General features: G+C 38.0%; 1 protein-coding gene across 3 annotated transcripts in view; it reads right to left on the minus strand.

Annotated features, from left to right (window-relative positions):
- KDM5A (lysine demethylase 5A) overlaps window positions 1-14,998 on the minus strand; it is a 135,030-nt gene that overhangs the window by 35,056 nt on the left and 84,976 nt on the right. For 2 of the 3 annotated variants that reach the window (XM_063074954.1, XM_063074941.1), the window contains one exon: window positions 11,097-13,503. In XM_063074954.1, the coding sequence (XP_062931024.1) occupies window positions 13,297-13,503 (207 nt within the window). In that variant the 3' untranslated portion in view covers window positions 11,097-13,296. Of the gene's footprint in view, window positions 1-11,096; window positions 13,504-14,998 lie in introns of those variants that run through there. The other variant, XR_010021333.1, reaches the window with a different exon arrangement.

Here is a 14,998-nt window from a genome sequence, read left to right on the forward strand (position 1 = left end):
AGACGCAGAAAATTTGAACAGACCAATAACAATAAAGGAGATTGAAGCTGTTATCAGAAGGCTCCCAACAAAGAAAAGCCCAGGACCAGATGGATTCACAGCAGAATTTTACCAAACATTCAAAGAGGAATTGACACCGGTTCTTTACAAACTATTCCAAAAGATTGAAACAGACGCAAATCTCCCAAACTCATTCTATGAAGCAAACATCATCCTGATACCAAAACAAGGTAAAGATATAACCAAAAAAGAAAACTACAGGCCGATATCCTTGATGAATATAGATGCAAAAATCCTCACTAAAATACTAGCAAACAGAATACAGCAACACATACGTAAAATTATTCATCATGATCAAGTGGGATTCATCCCAGGGATGCAAGGTTGGTTCAACATACACAAATCAATAAATGTGATACACCATATTAATAAACTCAAACACAAGGACCATATGATCATCTCTATAGATGCTGAAAAAGCAATTGATAAAGTTCAGCACTCATTCATGACAAAGACCCTCTATAAGTTAGGTACAGAGGGAAAGTATCTCAACATAATTAAAGCCATATATGCCAAACCCACTGCCAATATCATCCTGAATGGGCAAAAGCTGAAAACATTTCCTTTAAGAACAGGAACTAGACAAGGATGCCCACTCTCACCACTCCTATTCAACATAGTGTTGGAAGTACTAGCCAGAGCAATCAGAGAAGAGAAGGAAATAAAGGGCATCCAGATTGGAAAAGATGAAGTCAAACTGTCCCTGTTTGCAGATGACATGATCCTATATATCGAACAGCCTAAAACCTCTACAAAAAAACTCCTGGAATTGATAAATGATTTCAGCACAGTAGCAGGATACAAAATCAACACACAAAAATCAGTAGCATTTCTTTTCTCCAATAGTGAACATGCAGAACGAGAAATCAAGAAAGCCCGCCCATTTACAATAGCCACCAAAAAAATAAAATACTTAGGAATTGAGTTAACCAAGGAGGTGAAAAATCTCTATAATGAGAACTACAAACCACTGCTGAGAGAAATTAGAGAGGATACAAGAAGATGGAAAGATATCCCATGCTCTTGGATTGGAAGAATCAACATAGTGAAAATGTCCATACTACCCAAAGTGATATACAAATTCAATGCAATCCCCAACAAAATTCCAAAGACATTTTTCTCAGAAATGGAAAAAACTATCCAGACATTTATATGGAACAATAAAAGACCATGCATAGCCAAAGCAATGCTGAGCAAAAATAATAAAGCTGGAGGCATAACACTACCTGACTTTAAGCTATACTACAAAGCTATAATAACCAAAACAGTATGGTACTGGCATAAAAACAGACACAATGACCAATGGAATAGAATAGAGAATCCAGAAATCAACCCACACACTTACTTCCATCTGATCTTTGACAAAGGCACCAAGCCTATTCACTGGGGAAGGGACTGCCTCTTCAGCAAATGGTGCTGGGATAACTGGATATCCATATGCAGGAGAATGAAACTAGATCCATACCTCTCACCTTATACTAAAATCAACTCAAAATGGATTAAGGATTTAAATATACACCCTGAAACAATAAAACTTCTTAAAGAAAACATAGGAGAAACACTTCAGGAAATAGGACTGGGCACAGACTTCATGAATACGACCCCAAAAGCACGGGCAACCAAAGGAAAAATAAACAAATGGGATTATATCAAACTAAAAAGCTTCTGCACAGCAAAAGAAACAATTAACAGAGTTAAAAGACAACCAACAGAGTGGGAGAAAATATTTGCAAAATATACATCTGACAAAGGATTAATATCCAGAATATATAAGGAACTCAAACAACTTTACAAGAAGAAAACAAGCAACCCAATTCAAAAATGGGCAAAAGAGCTAAGTAGGCATTTCTCTAAGGAAGATATACAAATGGCCAACAGACATATGAAAAAATGCTCAACATCACTCAGCATCCGGGAAATGCAAATCAAAACCACACTGAGATACCATCTAACCCCAGTTAGGATGGCTAAAATCCAAAAGACCCTGAACGATAAATGCTGGCGAGGTTGCGGAGAAAAAGGAACTCTCATACATTGTTGGTGGGACTGCAAAATGGTGCAGCCTCTATGGAAAATGGTATGGAGGTTCCTCAAACAATTGCAGATAGATCTACCATACGACCCAGCTATCCCACTGTTGGGAATATACCCAGAGGAATGGAAATCATCAAGTCGAAGGTATACCTGTTCCCCAATGTTCATCGCAGCACTCTTTACAATAGCCAAGAGTTGGAACCAGCCCAAATGTCCATCATCAGATGAGTGGATACGGAAAATGTGGTACATCTACACAATGGAATACTACTCAAGCTATAAAAACGAATGAAATACTGCCATTTGCAACAACATGGATGGACCTCGAGAGAATTATATTAAGTGAAACAAGTCAGGTGCAGAAAGAGAAATACCACATGTTCTCACTTATTGGTGGGAGCTAAAAATTAATATATAAATTCACACACACACACACACACAAAAAAAAAAAAACGGGGGGTGGGAAGAAGAGATAACAACCACAATTACTTGAAGTTGATACAAGCAAACAGAAAGGACATTGTTGAGGGGGAGGAGGGGAGGGAGAAGGGAGGGAGGTTTTGGTGATGGGGAGCAATAATCAGCCACAATGTATATCGACAAAATAAAATTAAAAAAAAAAAAATCGTCTGGAAGCTTAAAAAGAAAAAATCCTGATGCCTGGATCTAGTATAGGTAAATCTAGACACACATGCAGTAGGTTAGTGGCTGTCTAAGGCTGGGAGTAGAAATGGAGTAACTGTAAATAGGCATGAAGGTTTTTAGGGGGACTAATGGAAACATTCTGAAGTTTGTGATGTGGTGATGGTTGCACAATTCTTTGAATTTACTAAAGATCATTGAAACATACATTAAAATGAGTGAATTTCATGGTATGTACATTATACCTCCATAGAGCTGTTCAAAAAAAATAGTGATGCTTAGGTTCCACCCTGAGATACTGGAGATTCGATCCGTCTGGGGTGGGAATGGCAGGCATGGTTTTTGAAAGCTCTCCAGGTGGTTCTAATGTGCCACCAGGGCTGAGAACCACCAATTCAGTTATCTGAATCCATTTTACAGAGTACTTACATGTTCCCAAGGCCAGATCCTTTGAGATAGAGAATATACAGAGCTTTGGAACACCTTTGGTTTCCACTGTACACCTCCAAGTATACAAATGGAATGCTATGTTCATTGTGATCTGTCTTGTTGGGGTGATTATATGGACATATAGTTCCACCTTTCAGAATTGTAGCTTGAAAGCTAAAAGTATGCTCGAAATATATACTTAAGATGGATATAAAGTTGAAATTTGTTTAGATAAATTCAATGAGGAGGGTGAAGAGATTCAAAGTCATAGCACATGAGAAAGAATTAATGATATTAAACCAAAAGAGTTGGGCCGGCCCGTGGCTCACTCGGGAGAGTGCGGTGCTGATAACACCAAGGCCCCGGGTTCGGATCCCATATACGGATGGCCGGTTCGCTCACTGGCTGAGCGTGGTGCTGCCAACACCAAGTCAAGGGTTAAGATCCCCTTACCGGTCATCTTTAAAAAAAAAAATAATAATAAAATAAAATAAAATAAACCAAAAGAGTTGAGGATAAGGGGTGGGGAGTAGACCTAATAGCTATCCTTGAATATTGAAAGGCTGCCAAATAGAGAGGCAATTGAACTAGTTTTTTCATATCCTCAAAAGAACCAGGATTGATAAGGCTATAGGAAGATGGATTTCATGTCTTTGCAAGGAAACCTTTACAATAATCTTGTTCTAGGCATTGAGTTAGATCCTGGAGATATAAATACAGTGACTATATTCTAGTGGTTCTCAAACTTCAGCATGCATCACAATCACCTAGAAGCCATTTTTAAAATTCAGGTTGAACCTGGCTGGTTAGCTCAGTTGGTTAAAGCGTGGTGCTGATAACACCAAGGTTTGGGTTCAATCCCTGTATTGGCCAGCAAAAAAAAAGAAAAAAAGTACTGCCGGAAATTAAAATGTAGGTTGTTGGTCCCACTCCCATGGTTTCTGATTCAGGATGCCTCAAGTAGGGCCCCATAATTTGCATTTCTAACATTCCCAAGTGATGCCAATGTTGCTCATCCAGAAACCACACAGAGAACCATTGTATAAATGCTATCAGAGCTCCAAGAACGGACATCTAAATCAGATTAGGAGAGGAGTAACCTGAAAGACTTCTCAGAAAATTATTGGGAATGAGCTGAATTTTGAAGAATAAGGAGGCAGGAGTAAGGAAAAAGGGTAGGTGAGGGTACGGCAGTCCAAACACAGGAAGCAACAAATAGAGAGGGACAATAATATATAGGGAGGGATGAAGGTGTAAAACAGCATTCATTCAACAGTATTTATTGATGGCTTACTATATGCAGAGTACTGTTCTAGTTGTTGGGTATGGAGAGATAAAGGAAACAAAGCCCCTCTCTCATGGGACATATAAACAAATATATCACAAAGTCCCACAAGGGAACAAAACAGGCCATCTGTGAGGGAGAACAAGGGAGACTCTGAAGAGGTAGCATTTAGGCTGACATCTCAAGAAAAAGAGAGCTACTAGAAGAACATTCCAGAGAGAAAGCCTGGTATAAGTAAAACAGTGAAAATCAGTAAGGCTCAAGCACAGTGACTGAAGGTAAACAGGGGCCAATTCCACAAGACAAAGTAATAAAGATTGGCTCTTTAGACAGGTTATTCTGTAGGAGTTTGGATGATAAACTAGAGTGACCAGACTAATGGCTAGTCCAAGTGGAAAGTGATGAGGTTCTGAACTAATGCATCACAATGGGAACAGGGAAGACGGAGATGAAAGATGAGTGATTCTAAGGCATTTGGTGACCACCCAATTGTACACAAGAAGAGAGTGAGTAGAAACAGTATTAACATGGTTCACAGGATTTGGCTTGGGCAAGTAGCCATTCTTTTGGGTAGAGAATAAAGAAAGAGGAACTAGCTTGGGGGTGCAAAGGAGGCGAGTTTGGTTTTTGACATGAGTTTGGAGTGACAAAAACAAAATAAATGTTTACCAGTTGATTAAAGAGCTCAGAAAGAAAGCATGGGCAGATATCATTTGGGAATCATAAGAATTAAAAGTGGTAATTGGGAGTGGACTAGGGCATCCACTATATAGAGAGAAAGAGCCTCTGATGACATCATTTTAAGAAGGTAAGCACAAAAGGAGACCGATTAAAGAGCAGCAAGAGATTAGAAAAATTAGGAAAAAGTAGTGGCCAAGAAGCTAATGGAGGAGTTTTAAAAAGGGAGTGGACAACATTGTCAAATGCTGAAGAGAGTTCAAGTAAGAACTGAAGTGTCTGCTGGACTTAGCAATATGGAGTCTGTTGATGACTTTGGCAGTAGTTTCAGTGGCATATGGAGTAGAACCTGGATTACAATTGGCTGAGGAGTGATTTGAAAGTGAAGTAGAGAGAACAGATGGGGCTTGGCTACAAAGGAAAGAAAGTGGGAAAGAGAGGTTCAAGGGAGAATATGGGAGACACTTGAACACATTTATATGCTAAATGAGGAAGAGAGAAGAGACACTGAAGATAACAAGGAGAGGGGCTGATTAATGGAACAAGGTCTCTAAGGAGTTAAGATGGAATGGGATTCACTGACTTGTTCATTCACCTGCACGTTCAGTGTTGACCAGAGGACAGAAAACTTTTCTGGGACAGATGAGGATGCTGACGGTATAGATAACTAAGGAAGAAGCTTAGAGATCTCCTGTTAGCTTCAATTTCTTCAGTGTTACACTAATGTAACATGTCAATAATAAGAGAAACTGTGTATGTGGGTATGGGGAGGGTATGGGACCTACATGTACTTTCTGCTTAATTTCTCTGTAAAATTAAAACTGCTATAAAGAATAAAAAAGTCAAGATAAAAGATTTCTCAGTGTTAGGAGGATAGGCCTCTGCTGAGGGTGGAGAGGTGGTAGACTGAGTATTCGACAAAAGGTGAAAGTCTGAAAGTCTTTAAGAATGGAAGAGGCTGCTAAACTGCTTTGAGAGCCTGTGTACCTGAGTCAAATTTGTGGAGCTACCAATCAATGGTATTTAATGAGTAGTATGCAGCAGGCCACAAAAGAAGTCAGATGACTAAACTGATCCTGGGATAAGGTTCTGCAGAGGCAGAGTGATGGAGAAATAACAGACCAAGAGTTATATACCAGAGTCCATGATAAATAGATAGGGTTGAAGCCAGAGTGAACTGACACGTTGAATGAAAAAATTGGTTAAGGAATTAGAGGTCACTTGAGGTCAAAGAGTAAGTATACTGAGGGGAAGAGATGGAAGGACAATACATTAAAATCAGTAGCATAAATAGGATCCTAGAATATTTCAGAAATAAGTTTTTGACAAGAGTCCAAGGTTTGGCCTTGGGATTGGTTTGCTAAATGGGGTGAAAATGACTATTGGAGGTGGAGGTGCAGAAATTGTAAGGTCATCCATGATCAATAAAATTGCTCAGAATGATGGCAACACTGGGGACAGATAAGCCCACAAATTATCAAAGTCCCTTCAATGAATGTAGAGGAGTAACCATAAATGACATTGATGAGGACAGATGGTAAGACTGTATGGCAGAGGTGTCAGAGTGGAGGATCAATGGTGTGGCAATAGCAATCAGGAATATAGGGCCAACAAACCCTACAACCCACCCACTCACATCCATTTACTAGTAGTACAGCAAGAAAATGAGCACTCTCCACTTGAGATAGCCCTAAGATAAGTGTGGCTGAGAGCCAGTTTCCAGTTAATAAAAAAGTATTAAAGTTCATTTACAAGGGAAAAGGGAACAAAAATCTCTATAATGCAAAGAATTGACAGGGAGGGCAGCAGTGGGAAAAATAATTGAGGAAAACAGGTAACAGTGCTGGAATATGAGAGTACTGATGACTACATGGGCTTCTATTTTTACAAGACAGCAATGCATTATAGGAATGAAAAACAAAGTGAATTAAACCAGCCTCAATGTTCCAACTGGAACTATGCAGTGAAGATGTTTCTATGACAAAACAAACAGAAGTACTAGGCAGTGGCCAAGACTAGACATGCTTGAATAATTGTTCTGGGTTCCAAAAAGATTATTAGTGATACGCTGTTTTGTGTCTCAACAATGCTTAGCCCCAATCAGAGAGGATGGCAGGGGTGGCTAAAAAGAAGACAAAAACTGCCAGTGCTCAGGTGGCCTTCTGATCTCAGCAGAGCAGCGCAGCATAGATAGGGAAGGGGCCCACATTTTGATTGGAGGGAAAATTACTCACTGGGGCCAGGTACCAATTCAGAACAGGGAATGGCATGTTTAGTCTGTCAAAATGTGTCTGACACACTCATCTTACCTCCACAGAGTTTAGAACTAAAAAGAATGGTGAGATGCAGATATGCTGGTCTTGGGGGCATTCATGAAATGAAAGTACTTGATGAACTCTGCAAAATACAGCCCCAAGCAGTATACCAGCTAACAATGGGTAAGCTCTAACATGGATGTGACTAATTATATTTTCTAAAAGTAGAATAGTCAATATAGGCTGTATGTTCCCTCTTCAGAGGTACTGAATAGATTTCTCTCTCATTAAATGAGGATTTGGACTAAATAGTCTCTATTATCTTCTTTAATTCTACAACCTTTTTAGTAAGAAACATCCTTAAAAATCATCTGTCTTACCCTGTCACAGACAGAAGCTATGACTTAACCCACATAAATTAACCCACATATGGTAGGAAACCAAGGCGCCAAATAGTTAAGTAACTAACAAAAGGTTATACACAGAGCTAAACCCAGATTATTTGATTCCTAAACCCAGTGTTCTTTATATTATGTAATTCTAAGGTTTCCGTCTAGGCTTTAAAAGATTTTTTAAACAGAAAAGTTCTGACTTCATCCCTATGTCCCGGGCAACTCATAAGGATTCCTAATACAAGGTTCCCCAGATGGAAGCACCCAAATACTTGAGGGCTCTTGTGATGCCTTTTTCCCCACTGACAAGATATACAACCTGGCTCTAAAGAGAGAGAAAAGCCTTGCCTAATAAAGAAATTTCATGGAACTCTACTATATGGAAATACTAAATCTTTCTCCCTACCAAAGTAGAGCAGAAATACACTTTAAAAAAAGCGAAGAGGTGAGAAGAGTCAAGAAATTCCAAAAATGACTTTAAGCTTATTTACATAAACGGGATTTGATTGTATTCTTTTTATTATTCTCTGCTTTTACCACATGTGAGCTTCCAATTAATGGTTAAGCTTTCCATGAAGGAATTCTGTACCTTCCATTTATCGGAATCAACGACAATGTCAAGGTTCCAACAAATACCTGAACTAAACTGGAAGGATCCTACACTATTTTCAAAAAGAAAAGGATTTGTTATTCTAAGAAATTTCAAGTATCTTCTTTCACTGGCAAGAAAATTATTTTCCAAGTTAAGAGATAATCAGATATTTTCCTTGCTCTTCCCACCAACTCTCCTCCCAACACAGTCACACACTTCATCAAACTGAGGCCAATTTCACTGCAAGCAGAACCTTAACATTTTCAGCAATGATCTGTCGCTCATACCTGTATAACCTGGTAACCTTGGCAATGAGAGAAAAGTGCCATTTATTTCTCTGAAGTAACTTGGGGTTTGAACTAGTTGTGAGCATTAGGAGGTCAAAGGAAAAAAAGGAAAGTATTTCCTCACGCCTACTACTGGTTCACCGCAAAGGGATACATTTTTCGAGAACCAAAGGAAGTGAAATGTCTGTTTGTCATCACTGGATTCTTGCTGGAAACAGAAAATAGGTGAAATCTTCGGGAATCACTTCTTCCACTTCACACTTTACAGAAACACTATTCTCAGCAATGATAATAGACTAATCACATCACTGATCAAGTAATTTCAGCTGTTCTTTATTTTATAGTGAGAGAGCAAATGAAATATTAGAAACTGCTTTGGCACAGGTTAAAAATGGCTCCCACACAATCGCTAGATTTCCTCAGGATTATCAAAACTCATTAATAAAATTATCTTTACTTGGTCACCATTTAAAGTTGCCACCAATGTAAATGACAAGGTGGTAGGGGACCTGAGTGCAGACCCAAAAATTTTTTTAAATGTCAGATGTAATGCAATTAATTATATCTAATATTCTCTCAGAAAAACAAAAGAAACAAAACATGCTCAAAATCAAGAAATCAAGTTACACTTTTCATAAGGCACCACCAGTAAATTGTAAATAAATACATAGGGGAATAATCCATAGGGGCTCTTGAGGTTTACAAAAGACAACCCGGTTTAGACAACCTGGAGTATAACAGAAGAACAAGCAGGATGCATCTTTAAAAACTTGTCCTACCCCTTCCAATGCACATCATTTGTTGCATAGTGGTGACTGGATATGATCTAGGCCAAGAGAAGACTGCAATTCCAAAAACATATTAATGTCCATTCTTTCTCTCTCGTGCTGTAAATACCACTTGGCATATCCATATCCAAAGAAGTAATGGTATGCTCTAATTAAAAAAAAAAAAGAGGAAGGATTTCAAAAGGAATTAAAGACCTACTGTAGAAGCAACTTTCTACACACACATGAAGCTAATTCACATGTGAAACTTTATTGAACCTGGTTATGTGTTGGACTTCAACAACTCAAATTTTCCACAATTTACAATTTTCAAATCCCACTCCCAATAGTCACTTTCTCCTTTAAAAAGTGGATAATCCCACCCTTTGAAAGAGAGGGTTTATCAGTTTTTCCTTTCATTCTCAAACTACCCTAAATACTGACTGATACTCACACAGATGTACTAAAAAATGAAAATATTGACAAGCAGGGAGTTTCTTTACGTGGGCTGAACAGCATCCAGAATCTAAATACTAAAAACAAATGAACAGACATTTCTTGGACATCTTGTTAAAGACACGAGTAGAGAAGAACAGAAGTGAAATAAAGGTAAAATCATGCTAACCTAGAGATGTCAGCCTTTGCCATGTTTTTTACTATAGTAGACTGTAGGCAATCACAGTAATGTTTGCCTTTTCAATTATTCAGAGTATAACATGCAGTAATTTGTAATTTTGCTAAGGAACAAATCTGAATCATGCAGGCAAAGCTAGTTTGTAGCAGCCTAATGAGGGAGCCCAGCATCTATCTACATCTCAATACGGCTTTGTTGCAGAACTATCAGGAAGTAAACATTTCCGGGAGGGAAATGTACCCTGTTCGCCACCCAACTAGAAAGCTAACTACTAAAGTTGGTACACTTGTACTTCTAAACTTGGGGATTTGCATAGTTCTAATGACTTATCCTTTAAGAATATCAGAGACCATTTCTCATTTTTCTTTCTATGACCTTTACCAAAATAATTTATAATGAAGGCAATAAGAAATATCTTTAAAAGAACTAAAAACATAAGTTAAAATATTAATAGTGAAGAACTGCAACTGAGGAGACAGGAGGGGTAGAGAAACATTTTAAATCAAGTTTTAACACAAAATGTTAATACAGAAGAATCAAGTAAGTTGCAAATAAGTAATTTCCTCTATGTAAAAACAACACTTTCTATTTAGAATATCAACACCTCTTCAAATAAATAAATCTTATTTCATTAATTCCAAAATTGCAGACTTGTGGTTTTGTTTTGTTTTTTTCTTTTTTCTTTTGGTGGCCACTAATTTCTCTCTTCTGTTCCTCTCAGCCTTGGTCTAAACCTGTTGTCAAGTCAGACCAAAATCCTCTATAATTTTCAAATAAATACAGAAAATCCTACAGTATCAGCTAAATAATATATTTAAGTTTCAAAATACGAAAAGATAACAGGAAGTTATTCATGCTTTCTCAGCATGACTCTCCACTTATTGGGGAATAGTTAATGGATTGGTTAGGAAGAAGAAATAAAAATTTAAAATGTATGCCAGGCATCCGTCACTTAAAATTACATTCAATTTTTAATCAATAAGTATTTGAAGACTTTTACAAAGAAGACCAAAAGGCAAAAAAATATAGTGCTTTCTTCTATAATGTCAACCAGATGAAATTCTTAATTGATAAACTTTATATACTTTTGCAAAATGAAAACTTATGAAATTGCTTAATTACTTTGCAATATCCATCCATTGAAGTCTTAAATTATACACACACTTACTTGAGATGAGATCTCAAGACACATACATGCACAGCAACATTTATCAACCTCTTAACACTCAAAATGTTATGTAGTACTAAGGGAAGAGTGACTAAAAAGCAGGTAGTGTGAACCACAGAGAAACATTTACAGAAACTGGATTTCATAAAAAAGTTTTTTTTTTTTTTAAATTAAGATGTCTTGAGTTAAATCTCATACCCACTCAAACTGTAACTGGACAGTACATTTCACTTCTAGTTACTAGAAGACATTTCTTTAAAAGAGACTGGGGCAAAACAGGAAGAGGAGACTACAAATTGTCTCTAGGTCCACCCCACTCCCCCACTTTAAAGGAAAACTGATGAATTTAAGTCAAACCAGATTTTTAAACCAAAATAAAGGGACACAGGATAGTGAAGCCAAAACACTATTTTTAGTAATCTGTCTTTTAAAAAAATTAGTCCCCTTCTAATAAGAGTTTATATACAGCTTACCTAACACCTCAGCAAGGAGAAACACACCATAAGGAAAGAGGACACAGCACCATAGTCTCAAAACATTCACATACAAAAGAAAAAACAGCCAGCACAGACCAGAGTATGACCAAGTTTCCCAACAGACAGGGATAAGTCCCAACACACAAAGGAAATATAATTATCTATTTGAACAAAAGCAAAATGGAAGATTGGGTCAGACTAGGATAGAAAAGGGAGTGTTAACTCCTTGTACTACAAGGAAGGAATGGGATTTCTTTATTAAAAAGCAAAAAAGAAAAAGCAAGCCCCCAAATGGATTTTGTTGCTGAAACTGTGTCATATGCTGCTGGTAACAGTAAATATATATATATTTATATATTCATATATGTATATTAAAAAAGGAAAAATAATCTATTTATAGAACAGTCAGTAGTAGAGACATTTAGAAAAAAGTAAAAACAAGTCCTTTTTCTTTTTAAAAATGGATTTACTAAAACAACTTCATTGCCCAGAGGTACTACAACCCCACATCCTTTGATGAAGCCACGGTGTTATTCAACAGCATCTGCTGTGGGCTATATTCAGAAATGGCCAGTGTTGGAAACAGCAGACACTGGGGTCAGGGCTGCAAGGTAAAAAGCTGTTATTTGCTGGTCTTGCTTGTGGCCATGCCTGAAGCCTGGTGGTGTCTGGAATACTTGTGAATGACGATTTCCACAAAAAGCATGCATCACTGTGGCTCAGTAAGACATTCTGACTGGTCGTCGTTTTTTTTTTTTTTTTTGCAGAAGCCTGGATCCATGTACCTGCTCATCTCTAAAATGTAGACCCAAGACAACAAGACTTCTCAAAGACGAAAAAGAAAGGGGTGGGGGGCAGCGGGGCAGCTCCTTGCCTTGTGATAAGAAAAGCTCCTCTTCCCAGAATCCAGTCTAGTTAGATTTCTGAACTAGATGACATCCTCCTCCTTAGGAAGATAAGGTGATCTGCCCCAGATGATGAGAAGTTCTCTTATTTGAAGTTTTCTTCTTGGTACAAACAAGCACAAGTAGCTGAGGTCTACAGACTGTTGTACTATCCCATGACTTCTAACAGGAATAACTTAGGCTCTGTTCTTCCTAGTTTTATCTGAAGGGCATTAAATACCTGGTAATAATGGAAAGAAAGCAATATTCTGACTCTTCTCCAACTATCTCAACTAAGGAAATCAAAGCACTCAGCACCTTCAGATGGTGCTGCCCTAGGTTGTAAGGCTTTAATATCAACTGGCTATGAGCCACATCCTACACGCCCTGCTAGCACACCAATGTATTAATACCAACCAGCCACCCTAGAGCTCAATCAAGTGTCTGACCTTAATGCAGTAAACCACACTCGAAGGAGACATGAGTTGAAATACTGGCTGCAGTACCAAAGATGACACCCTCCACATAGATGTGCTGATAGAGAATGCAGCCTACACAGTCCATGCAAAGAGGAAGCTGGCACTAAGAAGACTTTCTCTGAAGGCCATTCATCTTTGGAAGCAACATCCCGAGTGGATCTAAACCACTCCACTTGATGACTAAGGTCTCAATGTGGTCCATTTCCCCCAAGTCCCAAACTAACTAAGCGTCTGCTAACTCGTCTCTTTAAGATCCTCCATTGGTAGTTTGTAGCTCATTATGAAGGAAGGAGGTGGTGCTTGACCTGGGCTATCTGGCCCCTGCTTCTTTGCACAGTTTATACAGATGTAATCTTCATTTTCAGCCATTTCTGGAGATACACCCACACAAACTTGATGAAACCACTCATCACAGCCACCATCACATTGTACCCAGTCTACCTGTAGGAGACAAGAGTGGGGAATGTTTAGGTTACATAAACATTCAGCCTAGAATAAAAGCAAACCAAAGAGCTTTCTCGGCTTAAATGATAGCAAACAATTAGGGTGTCCAGAGATAGACAATAATTTCTTATGGGGTTATTTTTTAAAGAAAGAAGCTGAGAAGTTAACACCCCAAAATCATATTTTACCATAGTGTGTCCACAAAATTAGGCCTCTTAGGTACTCCATTACCTCATGAATACCTGGGGCTCCTTGTGAGGCAGAAACATGTTTGAGGAAAACTTGACAAAAAAGGAACTTCTAATAGAGCAGCCAAGTAGTTTTAGCTAATATTAACAATTTCTACGTTCTAAGACAATGCAATTATCAATCAAGAAAGGAAGAGTACAACAATGTGAAGGCAATCCTGTGTATTATTAGCTTTACTTCAAAGAGATAAGCCAAAGTACTGAGAGCATTAAATACCTTTTTAGAAAAGCAGTCACATAGGCCACTTTTAAAACTAATATTTTTTATTCTTCTCTTCTTCCGTTACAAATACAACTCCCTATAAAAAGTTAGCAAATATCAGAGGTCAAATCTTACAAATTAACCAATTATAACAGTCAAAGACACAGGTCATTAGATCACTCTGGGGTTTTAAATTAAAATCTGGAAAACCAATAAGTCAGTAGGAGATGCCAGGCAAACTTTGGACCTTCAGAGAATACTGTGATTACAGAAAGCTAGGACTGTAAGCCTTGGGCCTAGAGTAACAATAAAGTGATTTTTTGCTTTTATATCTGGAGGGTGATTGTGGTAGTTTTTATAGCTAAGGTTAGGGCAGACAAGAACCTTTAAGATTAAAAGAGCTACTCTCTCTCTTCCCAATACAAAGGTTGATCATTTCACTGGCAACATAGGAGGCCACTTAAAACCATCGAAGTAAAGAGTATGAAGGGATCTAAGATGTACTTTAGTAGAGCTTATGAGAAAGAACAGAGGAAGGAGGTTTTGGCTAGGTCAATGAGTCTCATTCAGGGAAAGTGAGTGGTTTTCAATATTAGTTTCCGTGTCCTGTGAAAATTATCAAAACCATGATAGTCACTGTCAGTAGTTTTAGGATTGTAATAAAGCACCGGAAAAATAATTTGTCAAAATAATCTTTCTGCTTTTAGTATTCCTATTATGGAGTTCTAGATCTTACAAGACAATGTCATTTATAAAGATTACTGAACTCAGAAGTTCTGAGTTCTGGCGTGCATAATTTCAGGAAAGTCATTTAACCTCACTGAGGCTGAATTTCCTCATCTGTAAAACAGAGATAACACCTAATTACAATACTGAGGAGATCCAATGAAATCATTTCCAGCAAAATACCTGGTTCACTTCCTGGCATACTGGAGGCACTTTTTAAGATCTTAGTCTCATGGCTCTACTCATTATCCTACTTTATACAAAACATTCTGTACCTTCACGTAGTTGCCTGCAGCATTGCTTCTCAAAATGTGTA

The sequence above is a fragment of the Cynocephalus volans genome, chromosome 1 (genome assembly GCF_027409185.1).
Source record: "Cynocephalus volans isolate mCynVol1 chromosome 1, mCynVol1.pri, whole genome shotgun sequence".
NCBI lineage: Eukaryota > Metazoa > Chordata > Mammalia > Dermoptera > Cynocephalidae > Cynocephalus > Cynocephalus volans.